General features: G+C 47.1%; 1 protein-coding gene across 1 annotated transcript in view; it reads right to left on the bottom strand.

The window, feature by feature from the left end:
- Positions 1-15551, bottom strand: part of LOC311121069 (protocadherin Fat 3-like) — a gene marked incomplete at its 5' end in the record, with an annotated part of 30287 nt that extends 14736 nt beyond the window's left edge. The window contains 10 exons of the mRNA XM_084195604.1: positions 878-1031; positions 3889-4132; positions 5155-5379; positions 6423-6580; positions 6756-6890; positions 10042-10843; positions 11149-11346; positions 11534-11677; positions 13721-13858; positions 15337-15551. Coding sequence (XP_084051730.1) covers positions 878-1031; positions 3889-4132; positions 5155-5379; positions 6423-6580; positions 6756-6890; positions 10042-10843; positions 11149-11346; positions 11534-11677; positions 13721-13858; positions 15337-15551 — 2413 coding nt within the window. The remainder of the gene's footprint in view (positions 1-877; positions 1032-3888; positions 4133-5154; positions 5380-6422; positions 6581-6755; positions 6891-10041; positions 10844-11148; positions 11347-11533; positions 11678-13720; positions 13859-15336) is intronic.
- Positions 15552-17725: the final 2174 nt, after the last annotated feature.

Genomic DNA, 17725 nt, shown 5'->3' with positions numbered 1-17725 from the left:
TCTGGCCTTATTGGCCATGTACTGTTATAATCTCCACCCGGCAGAACGGGACTGGCCACCCCTCAGAGCCTGGTTCCTCTCAAGGTTTCTTCCTAGGTTTCTTCCTTTCTAGGGAGTTTTTCCTAGCCACCGTGCTTCTAAATGTGCATTGCTTGCTGTTTGGGGTTTTAGGCAGGGTTTCTGTATAGCACTTTGTGACATCTGCTGATGTAAAAAGGGCTTTATAAATACATTTGATTGATTGATCGACTGCCTGTAGCCTTGATTTCTGAGGCATAATATATTCTAATGTAACACAGTGGAACACCCCTAAAGAGAAGGAGACAAGCAGAATTAAATGTCATATTTTTTTATCTTTCAACTCTTTGAATGAATCTTACAGGCTGCAGGCAGCTTGGGGGCTCTGCCTCTTCTACTCATCTGCCTATCACTGTAGAGAAAAGCTGGTTTATACTGCCACCTAGTGGACATTATGAGGCATTACATTTACAGTGAAGTTATTTATGACATACCTTATATTATATCATTTACATTACATTTTAGTCATTTAGCAGACGCTCTTATCCAGAGCGACTTACAGGAGCAATTAGGGTTAAGTGCCTTGCTTAAGGGCACATCGACAGATTTTTCACCTAGTCGGCTCGGATATCCACTACTTGGGCCAGTAGGAAGCTGAACCCGTTAAAACAAACAGGTCATTTAAAAGGTGGGTGTTTATGTGTCTCTCTGTGTGTGTGTGTGTTAAAGGGTGTGGTTGTGTCTGTCATATTCTGTGTGTCTGAGATAGTCAACTCCATGGGTGTGTGTTCAGGACAGGAGTGTGTTGGCGTGTATACTGTATGTTTACAGTGTGGTCATTAGTTTGATAGTAACTCACGTGGTGCCCTTGAAACCGCTCCTGCAGCTGCAGAGGAAAGCGCTGCCGATGGCTTTGCACACGGCGCTGTTGTGGCAGGGGTTGGGAACGCACGCCGTGATCTCTGTCTCACAGCGCCCCCCAGTGTACTGGAGACTGCAACTACAGGCAAAACCTGATGCAGAGAGAGAGAGGGAGAGAGAGAAAAGAGACGAAGGAGAGAAAAAATGAAAATAGTAAATTAAGTAAATGTACATTTGAGTCATTCAGCAGACACTCTTATCCAGAGAGACTTACAGTTAGTGCATTCAACTTAAGATAGCTAGGTGGGACAACCACACATCACAGTCATAGTAAGTACATTATTCTTCAATAAAATAGCGATCAGCAGAGTCAGGGCTAGTAAGGGGGGAAAGTGTGTGTTAAATGAAGTATTCTGCATACAGGGGTGGTGCTATAATTGAACAAAGCATTCAGACCATCACAGAAGATTCAGATCACACTCACACTCCATCAAACACACACTCACATTCCATCACACACACACACACACACACACACACACATTCCATCACACTCACACTCCATCACACACACACTCACACATTCACTCACACTCCATCACACACACACTCCATCACACGCACATTCACACTCACACTCCATCACACACACACTCCATCACACTCACACACACTCCATCACACATACACTCACTCTCCATCACACGCACATTCACGCTCACACTCCATCACACACAAACTCCATCACACTCACACTCCATCACACACACTCCATCACACACACACACACTCACACTCCATCACACGCACATTTACACTCACACTCATTACACACACACACACACTCCATCACACTCACACTCCATCACACACCCACTCCATCACACACACACACTCCATCACACACACACTCCATCACACACACACTCACACTCCATCACACATACACACACACACACACTCCATCACACACACACACACAAACACACAGACACACTCCATCACACTCACACACACACTCCATCACACTCACATTCACCCTCCATCACAAACACACATTCACACTCCATCACACACACTCACACTCCATCACACACTCACACTCCATCACACTCACACTCCATCACACACACACACTCACACTCCATCACACACACTCACACTCCATCACACACACTCACACTCACACTCCATCACACTCACACACCCATTCACACTCCATCACACACACACACATACACTCACACTCCATCAAACACACACTCCATCAAACACACACACTCACACTCCATCACACACATACACTCACACTCCATCACACTCACACTCCATCACACACACATTCACACTCCATCACACACACACACATACACTCACACTCCATCAAACACACACTCACACTCCATCACACACACACACTCCATCACTCACACTCTCCATCACTTACACTCTCCATCACTCACACACTTGCACTCATTACACACACACTCATTACACACGATCACTCTCCATCACACACACAGGAATGTGTTCAGTGCCGTGGAGACTAGTGTGTGCATTGTTTGAGCTTTGGCGGTGCTGCCAGGGATAGTTGGCCTGTGGTTGATGAGAGCTTGCCAGCCTAAACACAAACACACACACCTCTAGGAAATCACACGGCACACACACACACAAAAGCTCACGCAACTGGGAAATCACACTGACACACACAGTCACACACAAAACACACAACAGGAAAATCACAAACACACACACACCTCTAGGAAAACTCAGGGAAATGTCATTGTGTTATCGACACAGCGCAGACACCACACACACAGTGGGATACCGGAATACATACACACACACATACTCCGATAACCTTTACAAAGAGGTTGGGCAAGCCAAAAAATTATAGCAAATATTACAACAAAAATCCCCATTCACTGAACCTTCTTACAGCCAGGACAACCATGACAAGTCCCAGAATGCTGTGCTCTTTTCAGAGCGCTCCGCCTCTCGTTGTGAATGAGAAATGCAAGCGGGGAAACTGGGAAAGACCAACCCACGGGAGCGTTAAGTCACTCTCTCTGTGTTGAGTCTTGGCCTTGATGTGTTAAGTCAGCATGTTAAGTCAAGGGGTCACCCTGCTGAGTCCAGGGAGGGAATTTCGATAGAGATTACATTTAACCAGGCTTCCCTACTGACTCCAGTACAAAATGCCAACGGCTGAGAAAAAGAAAAACGAAATGTGTCTTGAGCCCTGACTGTAGTCAGATTTGAAAACGATAAGATTCGTTAATGTAGGACTTTTGAGTTCAGACAAAAGGAGGAGAGACATGAACAGACAGAAAAACTAAGAGCAACCGGAGAGATATAACGACACAAAGACAGGAAGACAAGAACAGAAAGAAGGCAGACAAAAACGGGCAGATAAAAAGAGAGAGAGAGAGAGAGAGAGAGAACACAGACGTGATGAAGGAGTATGGGAGGCTATTTCACAATCATACCTGTGGGAAAAACAGTGGGTCAAGGACAGTTTAATTAGGAGTTAATTATGGATTAATAATAGATTAATGTTGAGGGGAGATCCAGATCTCTGGAGAGGTTATAGTCTGCTAGCTGGCACAGGGGCACACAGGCTGGCACAGAAATCCTCCTATCAGTGTGTGTATTATGGACACTAATGGTCACCAATAATCTCTGTCCTCAAGAGCTACAGGGTGGTGCAGACTTTTGTTCCAACCCAGGCAGTTTGTTTCACACGTGCACCAGAGGAGGCTGGTGGGATGAGCAATAGGAGGACGGGCTCATTTTAATGGCTGGATTGGAAAAAATTGAACGGTATGAAGCACATCAAACATATGGAAACCACATGTTTGACTCCGTTCCATTTATTCCATTTCAGCCATTAAAATGAGCCTGTCCTCCTATAGCTCCTCCCTCCAGCCTCCTCTGGCTTGGCGCACACACACACACACCCTATCTCGCGACCACATCCATTTCCCTCTTGCAGTTCCCCAGACTCACCACCGGAGGGCAGGCTGTTGCAGGTGGCTCCGTGGAGGCAGGGCTGTTTCAGGCAGGCGTCGGGGTAGAGAACACAGCCCAGCTTCAGCTCTGTTAGACCCACCACCTCAGCATAGCGACTCCTCTTGTTCTGCAGGGGCAGCTCATTGTTGTTGAGCATCACAGAGTCCAGGCAGCCCTGGAAACCATCCGTCACCCGAGGACCCTTCTTGTCTGTCAGGCTGCGAGAGTTAGGAGGTTGTACCTGTGGGGAGGGGGGAGGGGGGAGGGGGGAGGCGAGAGACATGAGTGACAAATCGGATTTATGTATACAAACAAACTAACAAATAGTGTACTGTATATGAATAGGTATAGCACACAAGTCATGTTCAGACAACAATATAAAAGACTAAGATTCTGATCCCCACATACCCTAAATACAGTACATTAATAAATACACACACGCTGTATTCCTCAGAGCTTCCTATCCAGAGCATCCTATCCAGAGCTTCCTATCCATAACTTCCTATCCAAAGCTTCCCATCCAGAGCATCCTATCCAGAGCTTCCCATCCAGAGCTTCAGAGATTCCTATCCAGAGCTTCCTATCCAGAGATTCCTATCCAGAGCTTCCTATCCAGAGCTTCCTATCCAGAGCTTCCTATGCAAAGCTTCCTATGCAGAGCTCCTATCCAGAGCTCCCCGTCCAGAGTTTCCTATCCAGAGCTTCCTATCCAGAGCTTCCAATCCAGCGTCTTACCTTGTGTTGTGTTCATCACTCTGACAAGATGACATAGGTAAGAGCATTATAGAGAAACACTATACTCACACATACAAATCCATGACGCTCGCACATGCAAAACACACACAGCCACGCCCATACAAACATATTAGTGTCCCTAACACACTCACAACAACCCCCCCCCCCCCCCCCACACACACTCTGAAAAAATCTGTCACACACCCATACCCAGAAATTTTTGTTTTACTATCCTTGTCGGGACCAAACAATTGATTCGCATTCAAAATCCTATTTTCCCTAACTCCTAACCCCAAACCTAACTCCTAACCCTACTTCTAACCCTAACCCTAATTGTAACTCAAACCCTAAACCTAACCCCTAAGCCTAAAATAGCCTTTTTCCTTGTGGGGATCGGCGAAATGTCCTCAATTTTCCTTGTTTTACTGTCCTCGTGAGGACTTCTGGTCCCCACAAGGATAGCAAAACCAAAAACACACACACACACACACACACACGCACACCCCTTCCCCCCCACAGAAAGCCCACCTGTGCTCCAAAGTAGATACACCCATCTGCCCCTAGTGGTTGGAAGCTTGGCGGTCCTCTCCTCCTCTCCACATAGCTGTCGTCCAGAGACAGACTGGTGAAGTTACGGTTGAGCTCCAGAGTCACCGTGTGCCAGTTACCATCGTTGATGGGCCTCCCAGAAATACCCAGCATCCCAGGGCTGTTCCCACAGTCCAGCTGGAACCACAGCTTACCCTCCTCCAGCTGTCAATCACAACAAGAGAGGCAGGGTTTAGACACAGATGAGAGCGGATAAAGTGGCTTAGCCTCGGGTAATAACAAGGGTGGATCGTGCTGTGGGTATCCAGACTATCCATGCCTGTTTCCAGGTATGTGTACCTTGAGTATAACACAGTAGTCTGAGCACATGTATGTTATGTTCAGTATAGTACAGGGATTAGCATGTATAGGTGTGTACCATAAACAGGGGTCAGCAAGCGTACATGTGTGTGCGTGTGTGTACCTTGAGTATAGTGCAGGGGTCAGCGTACGTGTGTGTACCTTGAGTATAGTGCAGGGGTCAGCGTGTGTGTCTGTACCTTGAGTATAGTGCAGGGGTCAGCGTACGTGTCTGTACCTTGAGTATAGTGCAGGGGTCAGCGTGTGTGTACCTTGAGTATAGTGCAGGGGTCAGCGTATGTGTGTGTACCTTGAGTATAGTGCAGGGGTCAGCGTACGTGTGTGTACCTTGAGTATAGTGCAGGGGTCAGCGTACGTGTGTGTACCTTGAGTATAGTGCAGGGGTCAGCGTACGTGTGTGTACCTTGAGTATAGTGCAGGGGTCAGCGTGTGTGTACCTTGAGTATAGTGCAGGGGTCAGCGTGTGTGTACCTTGAGTATAGTGCAGGGGTCAGCGTGTGTGTACCTTGAGTATAGTGCAGGGGTCAGCGTATGTGTGTGTACCTTGAGTATAGTGCAGGGGTCAGCGTATGTGTGTGTACCTTGAGTATAGTGCAGGGGTCAGCGTGTGTGTACCTTGACTATAGTGCAGGGGTCAGCGTGTGTGTACCTTGAGTATAGTGCAGGGGTCAGCGTGTGTGTACCTTGAGTATAGTGCAGGGGTCAGCGTGTGTGTACCTTGAGTATAGTGCAGGGGTCAGCGTGTGTGTACCTTCAGTATAGTGCAGGGGTCAGCGTGTGTGTACCTTGAGTATAGTGCAGGGGTCAGCGTGTGTGTACCTTGAGTATAGTGCAGGGGTCAGCGTGTGTGTACCTTGAGTATAGTGCAGGGGTCAGCGTGTGTGTACCTTGAGTATAGTGCAGGGGTCAGCGTGTGTGTACATGATGATTCCTCTGCTCTGTAGAGTTCTGATCCTCAGTCCTAGCTTCATCTCTCCTGTCCTCCCTCCATCAGACACTTTATACTTGATATAGCTGTTCCCTGAGAAACTCAGAGACGTGTGACCTGGACACACACACACACCAAACACACACACACCAAACACACACACACACACACCAAACCCACACACACGCACGATTTAATACATTTTGTTCTATTTCCATCCACAAATTACATCACATTTACAACGGACCAAAACATTCAAGACCCCTGGACACATAAACCCACATCAACGCACCTGCACACTCTCCTAGTTTCCCTGGTGGACACTGGCAGGCGTACGGTCCTCTGGTGCCCTCTGTGCCCACACACTGCATGTCTCCTGGACAGGGCTGCTCATCACACAACTCTGAGGCTGGGGGACAGCTACCATCTGATGGAGGGAGAGAGGGCGAGAGAGAAGGGGGAGGGAGAGAAAGGAGGGGGAGGGAGAGAGAGGAGGGAGAGAGAGAGAGAGAAAGAGAAGGGGGAGAGAGAGAGAGAGAGAGAGAGAGAGATACAGAGAGATACAGAGAGAGACAGAGGGGGGGGGATAGAGAGAGAGAGAAAGAGAGAGAAGGGGGAGGGAGATAGAGAGAGAGGGGGGAGAGAGAGAGAGAGAGAGGGGGGAGCGGAGGGGAAGAGAGAGAGGAGAGAGGAGGGGAAGTGAGCGGTGAAACAAAGGAGAGAAAGGAAGAGTGGGGGGAAGCAGGGGAGAGATAAAGGGATGGAGAGAGAGGGAGGGGGAGTGGTTAAGGGTGAAAGAGAACACAAAATGAAAGAAAAAGAGAAGAGAAGAGAAGAGAAGAGAAGAGAAGAGAAGAGAAGAGAAGAGAAGAGAAGAGAAGAGAAGAGAAGAGAAGAGAAGAGAAGAGAAGAGAAGAGAAGAGAAGAGAAGGAGAGGGTATGAAACAGAGTGAGACAGAAGACAGAGGACCATGGATAGAAGAAGGAAAGGGGCCGAGAAGCGTGAAACGAGAGAAAGGGAGAAAAGAAAGGATGAATGAAGACAGCGAGAGAGGACAAGTTCATTTAGGGTTATTCTGAGTAGAGGCAGCCAAATCCTCTGCCAAGTGTCCCTAGGAGACATGCTAATTACATTAGCCACAACATGCTAATTGAATCTACTGGGTAATCCCAGGGGTCAGATACACACTCAAGATGCCCCTGGTGGATTATGACCATCAATTTATCATTATAGTATTTATACAATCAGACAGAGTGTTTTCTACAGTGCAGATCATGCAGACGTCAACAATGCCTACTGTACAGCTCTCTAAAGGACACTTCGGGACACTTTTGTTTGTGTGTGTATTTCTGTATGAGTATGTGAGTGCATCATTATGAATATACAGTACCAGTCAAAAGTTTGGACACACCTACTCATTCAAGGGTTTTTCTTTATTTTTATTATTTTCTACATTGTAGAATAATAGTGAAGACATCAGAACTATGAAATAACACATACAGTGAGGGAAAAAAGTATTTGATCCCCTGCTGATTTTGTACGTTTGCCCACTGACAAAGACATGATCAGTCTATAATTTTAATGGTAGGTTTATTTGAACAGTGAGAAACAGAATAATAACAAAAAAATCCAGAAAAACGCATGTCAAAAATGTTATAAATTGATTTGCATTTTAATGAGGGAAATAAGTATTTGACCCCTCTGCAAAACATGACTTAGTACTTGGTGGCAAAACCCTTATTGGCAATCACAGAGGTCAGACGTTTCTTGTAGTTGGCCACCAGGTTTGCACACATCTCAGGAGGGATTTTGTCCCACTCCTCTTTGCAGATCTTCTCCAAGTCATTAAGGTTTCGAGGCTGACGTTTGGCAACTCGAACCTTCAGCTCCCTCCACAGATTTTCTATGGGATGAAGGTCTGGAGACTGGCTACGTCACTCCAGGACCTTAATGTGCTTCTTCTTGAGCCACTCCTTTTTTTTTACATTTTTACATTTTTAGTCATTTAGCAGACGCTCTTATCCAGAGCGACTTACAGTTAGTTAGTGACTACATTATTATTATTATTATTTTTTTTTATACTGGCCCCCCGTGGGAAACGAACCCACAACCCTGGCGTTGCAAACGCCATGCTCTATCAACTGAGCTACATCCCTGCCGGCCATTCCCTCCCCTACCCTGGACGACGCTGGGCCAATTGTGCGCCGCCCATGAGTCTCCCGGTCGCGGCCGGCTGCGACAGAGCCTGGATTCGAACCAGGATCTCTAGTGACACAGTTAGCACTGCGATGCAGTGCCTTAGACCACTGCGCCACTCAGGAGATTTGTTGCCTTGGCCGTGTGTTTTGGGTCATTGTCATGCTGGAATACCCATCCACAACCCATTTTCAATGCCCTGGCTGAGGGAAGGAGGTTCTCACCCAAGATTTGACAGTACATGGCGCCGTCCATTGTCCCTTTGATGCGGTGAAGCTGTCCTGTCCCCTTAGCAGAAAAACACCCCCAAAGCATAATGTTTCCACCTCCATGTTTGACGGTGGGGATAGTGTTCTTGGGGTCATAGGCAGCATTCCTCCTCCTCCAAACACGGCGAGTTGAGTTGATGCCAAAGACCTACATTTTGGTCTCATCTGACCACAACACTTTCACCCAGTTCCCCTCTGAATCATTCAGATGTTCATTGGCAAACTTCAGACGGGCCTGTATATGTGCTTTCTTGAGCAGGGGGACCTTGCGGGCGCTGCAGGATTTCAGTCCTTCACGGCATAGTGTGTTACCAATTGTTTTCTTGGTGACTATGGTCCCAGCTGCCTTGAGATCATTGACAAGATCCTCCCGTGTAGTTCTGGGCTGATTCCTCACCGTTCTCATGATCATTGCAACTCCACGAGGTGAGATCTTGCATGGAGCCCCAGGCCGAGGGAGATTGACAGTTATTTTGTGTTTCTTCCATTTGCGAATAATCGCACCAACTGTTGTCACCTTCTCACCAAGCTGCTTGGCGATGGTCTTGTAGCCCATTCCAGTCTTGTGTAGGTCTACAATCTTGTCCCTGACATCCTTGGAGAGCTCTTTGGTCTTGGCCATGGTGGAGAGTTTGGAATCTGATTGATTGATTGCTTCTGTGGACAGGTGTCTTTTATACAGGTAACAAGCTGAAATTAGGAGCACTCCCTTTAAGAGTGTGCTCCTAATCTCTGCTCGTTACCTGTGTAAAAGATACCTGGGAGCCAGAAATCTTTCTGATTGAGTGGGGGTCAAATACTTATTTCCCTCATTGAAATGCAAATCAATTTATAACATTTTTGACATGCGTTATTCTGGATTTTGTTGTTGTTATTCTGTCTCTCACTGTTCAAATAAACCTACCATTAAAATTATAGACTGATAATTTCTTTGTCAGTGGGCAAACGTACAAAATCAGCAGGGGATCAAATACTTTTTTCCCTCACTGTATGTGGAAAAGAAAAACCTTGTAATGAGTAGGTGTGTCCAAACTTTTGACTGGTACTGTACATTGATACGATACATGAGTGTATATCTGTTGGTGTGTATGTGTGTGTGTGCATGTCCTCACCAGTGCAGGTGCAGCGTGTGGTCCTGTGGAAGCGTGGCGACACAAAGCTAACCCTGGGTGTGCTGTAGGTGATGAGAGCGTTAGAGTCCAACACAATGCTCTGCTCACACTGGGCCCCGCGACACTCCAGCCCAGAACAGTTCTTATCCAAGATGGCCGACACCCTCAGCACTTCCTCCAGCTGCCTCCGAGAGGCGCTCAGCTTCTGGGTCAGGTACGCTGCCTTGTAGAACCCTCCCCCAGCCGTCTCCACGGCAACCAGCAGATCCAATTGGCTGGTCCCGCCCACGGGCTGCAGACTGAGCACGTGCAGCGCATCCTGCTTCTGCGTCGCGGCGGCAACCTTCAGAACTTTCACCACGTTTTTCAGATGTGTGGCCACGAAGTCGTGGGGTTGCACACTCTCGAAACGTACTGTAACCGCCTCCCGCAGCATCTCTGGCGATGCCTGCTCCACGTGCACGCTCACAGCCACGGGCACGGCGAAGCGTCCGTCACTCACGCTGGCATTGAGGGAGTAGCGGCCGGAGTCCAGGCCTCCCAGGGCTATGATCTTACCGTCTCTCGGACTGATCTTGAAGAGGGAGCGTTGAGACGGAGGTGCGTGGCCGAAGGTCAGGACATCGTAGGGGTCTGCGTCGGTGGCGTGCAGCTGGCCGATGACTCCTCCAGGAAACTCGTCCTCCATGGTGATGATGTGGACCTCCAGGGGTAGTGCTACAGGCCGGTGAAGGCTCTCCTCAATCACACGCACCGTCAGGGTAGAGGAGGAGGACAGACGGGGCTTACCGGAGTCCCTTACCTAGAGGTATGGGGAGTAGGGGAGAAGCAAACGGTTAATTAACACAGAGCCAAAAAACATAAATCACAATGCAACTCCATGTGTGATTTAGTAACAGACCTTACACAAGCTAGCTGGTTGTAAGACCTGGTGTTGACACTAACAGAGTTGACCCGCTGGTTATAAGACCTGGTGTTGACACTAACAGGGTTGACCAGCTGGTTGTAAGACCTGGTGTTAACACTAACAGGGTTGACCAGCTGGTTGTAAGACCTGGTGCTAACACTAACAGGGTTGACTGAGATTATCTAAAATGACCTTCTTACCTGGACTTGGATGACATACTCCGTGGCTAAGTCCCTCCTAAACACCTGATTGGCTAGCAGAGTTCCATCCCACTCCAGTGTAAACTCTCCACCCTCGTTCCCTGATAAGATGCGGAACTCAAAGGGCGGGCCGTTATGGGAGGAGTCCTGGTCTATGACGGACAGCTGCAGAATGCTGGTGCCGATGGGCTTGTTCTCCTGTGATTGGACAGTACGAGAAGGGAAATTAGATTAGATGCAAGACGGAGTGTGTGTGTGTGTGTGTGTGTGTGTGTGTGTGTGTGCTTCTACTGTAAGAAAGGATATGTGTGTGAATATCTATGTCTATGTGGATGTCGGTGTGTATAGAGTTCACCAGAGCTGTCAATCATGTGAGTAACAGTACCTGTATGACAGTGGTGAGATTGGCCGGGGTGAAAGTAGGCGGGCTGTCGTTGATGTCTGAGATGTCGATGTTGACCATCACCGTTGACGACATGGGCGGAACACCACTGTCCAGAGCCCTGACCGCCAGAGAGTAACCAGACACCTAGAGAGAAGAAAAAATACGTGTTTCCCTTGAAACTTCACGTCGAGAAACGTTGTAATAATTTCATGCCTGATAATGATAATAGGATCGAGAAAATCATACACAGCAATTTCCATGCAAATCAAATTCATCACACATTAACCAATGATGACAAGTCTCTAATCAAATATCCTCCTGGATACGCATCCTTATGTGGTACTCCCTTGAATATCAGCACACCAAACAAGGACGTAAGGGCGCTGATTAAGTGTGTTGTGATTGGTTGTGGGCGCATCCTTTGATCCTCTGAAACACACTCCTGTGACTGACACATTCCTGGCGTGTCCTACCAAGCATGTACCCTGGGTTTCTGTCTCTGTCTCTCAGATTCACTCTACACTCTAAGACAAAAGGGTTTCAAAATGGTTATTCGGCTGTCCCCATAGGAGCACCCTTTTTGGTGCCAGGTAGAACCCTTTTGGGTTCCAGTTCTACATGGAACCCAAAAAGGTTCTACCTGGCACCAAAAGTGTTCTACCTGGAACCAAAAAGGGTTCTTTAAAGGGTTCTCCTACGGGGACAGCCGAAGAACCCTTTTAGTTTCTAGATAGCACCTTTTTTCCTAAGAGTGTACCTGAGGGAACACTGTCAAGTCTATCTCAGGTAGACAGGATTTATTATCTTAGGGAGTGAAGACGCACACACGCACACACCTTATTCCCTACCACGCTAGCTGCAGGGTATCCTTCCACATAAAGCTCTGTAATAACAGCCTAACTAAACACAGCAGAAAAATGCAATAACTGAAATCAAAAATAACAACCTTTCACTCTGAGAAATGAAAAAATAAACCACAATAAACAACCACAGTGCTGCTTGGGAGAGAGTAAATTAGAATAACCTGTATGGAAATAGTGGTGCGTGAAGACACACACACACACACACACACACACACACACACACACACACACACACACACACACACACACACACACACACACACACACACACACACACACACACAGGGCTGTGCTCTTTCTGATAACCCAAACACACTTTCATCAGCTCTTTAATCCCCCACAAGCCCAGGCGTTCTCTTTGGAGCGCGCTCAGATCCGCTCTCCGCACTGTCAAGGGTCACACTCATGAATTCTTTATGAGGGAATTGGAAGACACACTCGGAACGCTTCAAGCAAATAAAAGAAGAGGGAAGAAAGCAGGAAGAGGAGGGATGGGATGCAATGCTCTAACCAGAGGAACTGAACATCCTCCATGAGAGAAATGGTCAGGAGGAGCTAGTTAGCTGCAGGAGGATAAAAGGTGGAGGTGTTTGTTTGTGATGGTGATGTCGTGGTGTACGTGTCAGAGACAGTAGTTGTTATTAGTGTTCATGCTGTGGTTGTATTGGCCGTAGTGTTGGTTTGTTTCTGTGTGTGTGTGTTTACCTGTGTGTGTACCTGTGTGTGTGTGTGTGTGTGTTTACCTGTGTGTATGTGTGTGTACCTGTGTGTGTGTGTTATCTGTGTGTGTGTGTGTGTGTGTGTGTTTACCTGTGTGTGTGTGTGTGTGTGTGTTTACCTGTGTGTATACCTGTGGATGTGTGTGTTTACCTGTGTGTGTGTGTGTGTTTACCTGTGTGTGTGTGTTTACCTGTGTGTGTACCTGTGTGTGTGTGTGTTTACCTGTGTATGTATGTGTGTGTACCTGTGTGTGTGTGTTACCTGTGTGTGTGTGTGTGTGTGTGTGTTTACCTGTGTGTGTGTGTTTACCTGTGTGTGTGTGTGTGTTTACCTGTGTGTGTGTGTGTGTTTACCTGTGTGTGTACCTGTGGATGTGTGTGTTTACCTGTGTGTGTGTGTGTGTGTGTGTGTGTTACCTGTGTGTGTGTGTTTACCTGTGTGTGTGTGTTTACCTGTGTGTGTGTGTGTGTGTGTTTACCTGTGTGTGTGTTTACCTGTGTGTGTACCTGTGGGTTTACCTGTGTGTGTGTGTGTGTGTGTGTGTGTGTGTGTGTGTGTGTGTTTTTACCTGTGTGTGTACCTGTGTGTGTGTGTGTGTGCTCACCGTCTCTCTGTCCAGCTGTTTGTTGACCTTCACCATGCCAGAGAGAGGGTCTATGAAGAACTGGTTCTCTCTGTCACCACTGACGATGGAGTAGAGGATTTCACCATTCACCTGGCTGTCTACATCCTCAGCTGTCAGCTAGAGGAGGAGGAGAGGGGGGTTAGGCAGGGACTCTCCAACACACACACACACACACACACACACACACACACAGTAAGATGGTTAGTGTTTCCTAAATGTTTCCTCGAGTACCCCCATCCAGTTGAACTTATTGGATGTATCCCAGAACGAGCACACTTGACCTTATTAATGAAGGGCTTGATGATTAGTTCAGATTGAATCAGGTGTGTTTGTAACAGAAAAGTTCAAATGAGTGCAACCCGACTGGGGGTCCTCCTGGAGAGGTCTGGGAAACATGGCTGAACCAGTCCAGGTTAAAGAGACTGGGGGTACTCCTGGAGAGGTCTGGGAAACATGGCTGAACCATTCCAGGTTAAAGAGACTGGGGGTACTCCTGGAGAGGTCTGGGAAACATGGCTGAACCAGTCCAGGTTAAAGAGACTGGGGGTACTCCTGGAGAGGTCTGGGAAACATGGCTGAACCAGTCCAGGTTAAAGAGACTGGGGGTACTCCTGGAGAGGTCTGGGAAACATGGCTGAACCAGTCCAGGTTAAAGAGACTGGGGGTACTCCTGGAGAGGTCTGGGAAACATGGCTGAACCAGTCCAGGTTAAAGAGACTGGGGGTACTCCTGGAGAGGTCTGGGAAACATGGCTGAACCAGTTGTGACGAGGTGTGAAAGAAGGAGTCAGGCGCAGGAGGTAAAATACCGAAGTCCAGAGTTAAACTGTTTGCATAAATCAAACGCCCCAAGCGTCAAACGACACTGTATAAGGGAACACATCCACCTTGGCAAATAACCCAGTGAAATGTAGCTCAACCGAGCTACATGCTCTCACAACAAAACAATCACTCACAAAGACAAGGGGAACAGAGGGAACACTTATACACATACTAATTAGGGGAATGAGCACCAGGTGTGTGTGATTGACAAGACATGACAAGTGGAGTGATGATAATGGGATCGGCAGTAGCTAGTACTCCGGTGACGGCGAACGCCGAAGCCTGCCCGGACAAGGAGGGGGGGGGCAGCCTCGGCGGAAGTCGCGACACCAGTCCAGGTTAAAGAGACTGGGGGTACTCCTGGAGACGTCTGGGAAACATGGCTGAACCAGTCCATGTTAAAGAGACTGGGGGTACTCCTGGAGACGTCTGGGAAACATGGCTGAACCAGTCCAGGTTAAAGAGACTGAGGGTACTCCTGGAGAGGTCTGGGAAACATGGCTGAACCAGTCCAGGTTAAAGAGACTGCGGGTACTCCTGGAGACGTCTGGGAAACATGGCTGAACCAGTCCAGGTTAAAGAGACTGCGGGTACTCCTGGAGACGTCTGGGAAACATGGCTGAACCAGTCCAGGTTAAAGAGACTGCGGGTACTCCTGGAGACGTCTGGGAAACATGGCTGAACCAGTCCAGGTTAAAGAGACTGGGGGTACTCCTGGAGACGTCTCGGAAACATGGCTGAACCAGTCCATGTTAAAGAGCCAACAGGACATACCTTGACGACGGACTCTCCGATGGTTGTGTCCTCGGATACGACAGCAGTGTAGACGTCTCGGCTGAACATTGGTGCATTGTCGTTGATGTCCGTCAGGTTGATGTTTACCATGGTTACGGCGCTTAGGGGCGGGGTTCCACCGTCTCTGGCCTCCACAGTAAGGAAGTAGTCTTTACACGTCTCAAAGTCCAGAGGCTTGGACACAGCGATGGCACCTAGTACAAAGAGGGTGAAAGGTCAATAGGTAGGTAGGGATCCTACTTCTAACACCATGTAGAAGTATGTAACATGAATTTGCAAACAAAGACATACAGTACCAGTCAAAAGTTTGGACACACCTACTCATTCAAGGGTTTTTCTTTATTTTTACAATTTTCTACATTGTAGAATAATAGTGAAGACCTCAAAACTATTAAATAACAAATACGGAATCATGTAGCAACCAAAAACGTGTTAAACAAATCAAAATATATTTTATATTTGAGATTCTTCAAATAGCCACCCTTTGCCTCGATGACAGTTTTGCACACTCTTGGCATTCTCTCAACCAGCTTCATGAGGTAGTCACCTGGAATGCATTTCAATTAACAAGTGTGCCTTCTTAAAAGTTAATTTGTGGAATTTCTTTCCTTCTTAATGCTTTTGAGCCAATCAGTTGTGTTGTGACAAGGTAGGGGGGGTACAGTGGCATGCAAAATTATTCACCCCCCTTGGCATTTTTCCTATTTTGTTGCCTTACAACCTGGAATTAAAATGGATACTTTGTAGAGCCACCTTTTGCAGCAAGTAAAGCTGTAAGTCTCTTAGGGTATGTCTCTATAATCTTGGCACATCTAGCCACTGGGATATTTGCCCATTCTTCAAGGCAAAACTGATCCAGCTCCTTCAAGTTGGATGGGTTCCGCTGGTGTACAGCAATCTTTAAGTCATACCACAGATTCTCAATTGGATTGAGGTCTGAGCTTTGACTAGGCCATTCCAAGACATTTAAATGTTTCCCCTTAAACCACTCGAGTGTTGCTTTAGCAGTATTTTTAGGGTCAATGTCTTGCTTGAAGGTGAACCTCCGTCCCAGTCTCAAATCTCTGGAAGACTGAAACAGGTTTCCCTCAAGAATTTCCCTGTATTTAGCGCCATCCATCATTCCTTCAATTCTGACCAGTTTCCCAGTACCTGCCGATGAAAAACATGGTGTTCTTGGGGTGATGAGAGGTGTTGGGTTTGCGACAGACATAGCGTTTTCCTTGATGGCCAAAAAGCTCAATTTTAGTCTCATCTGACCAGAGTACCTGATTCCATATGTTTGGGGAGTCTCCCACATGCCTTTTGGCGAACACCAAACGTGTTTGCTTATTTTTTTCTTTAAGCAATTGCTTTTTTTCTGGCCACTCTTCCGTAAAGCCCAGCTCTGTGGAGTGTACGGCTTAAAGTGGTGCTATGGACAGATAATCCAATCTCTGCTGCGGAGCTTTGCAGCTCCTTCAGGGTTATTTGGTGTCTTTGTTGCCTCTCTGAATAATGCCCTCCTTGCCTGGTCTGTAAGTTTTGGTGGGCAGCCATCTCTTGGCAGGTTTGTTGTGGTGCCATATTCTTTCCATTTTTTAATAATGGATTTAATGGTGCTCCGTGTGATGTTCAAAGTTTCTGATATTTTTGTATAACCCAACCCTGATCTGTACTTCTCCAACTTTGTCCCTGACCTGTTTGGAGAGCTCCTTGGTCTTCATGGTGCCGCTTGCTTGGTGGTGCCCCTTGCTTGGTGGTGCCCCTTGCTTAGTGGTGTTGAAGACTCTGGGGCCTTTCAGAACAGGTGTATATATACTGAGATCATGTGACAGATCATGTGACACTTAGATTGCACACAGGTGGACTTTATTTAACTAATTATGTGACTTCTGAAGGTAATTGGTTGCACCAGATCTTATTTAGGGGCTTCATAGCAAAGGAGGTGAATACATATGCACGCACCACTTTTCCGTTATTCATTTTTAAGACATTTTTGAAAAAAGTTATTTTTTCATTTAACTTCACCAATTTGGACTATTTTGTGTATGTCCATTACATGAAATCCAAATAAAAATCAATTTAAATTACAGGTTGTAATGCAACAAAATAGGAAAAATGCCAAGGGGGATGAATACTTTTGCAAGGCACTGTATACAGAAGATAGCCCTATTTGGTAAAATACCTAGTGCATATTATGGCAAGAACAGCTCAAATAAGCAAAGAGAAATGACAGTCCATCATTACTTTAAGACATGAAGGTCAGTCAATACGGAACATTTCAAGAACTTTGAATGTTTTCTGAAGTGCAGTCGCAAAAACCATCAAGCACTATGATGAAACTGGCTCTCAGATGAAAGAGGATGGGGAGGCCCGGTGACTGGCA

The sequence above is a fragment of the Coregonus lavaretus genome, assembly GCF_964263955.1.
Source record: "Coregonus lavaretus genome assembly, contig: HAP1_SCAFFOLD_2326, whole genome shotgun sequence".
NCBI lineage: Eukaryota > Metazoa > Chordata > Actinopteri > Salmoniformes > Salmonidae > Coregonus > Coregonus lavaretus.
Note: the sequence above shows the minus strand (reverse complement) of the source record. Positions and strands in the feature narration are given on the sequence as shown.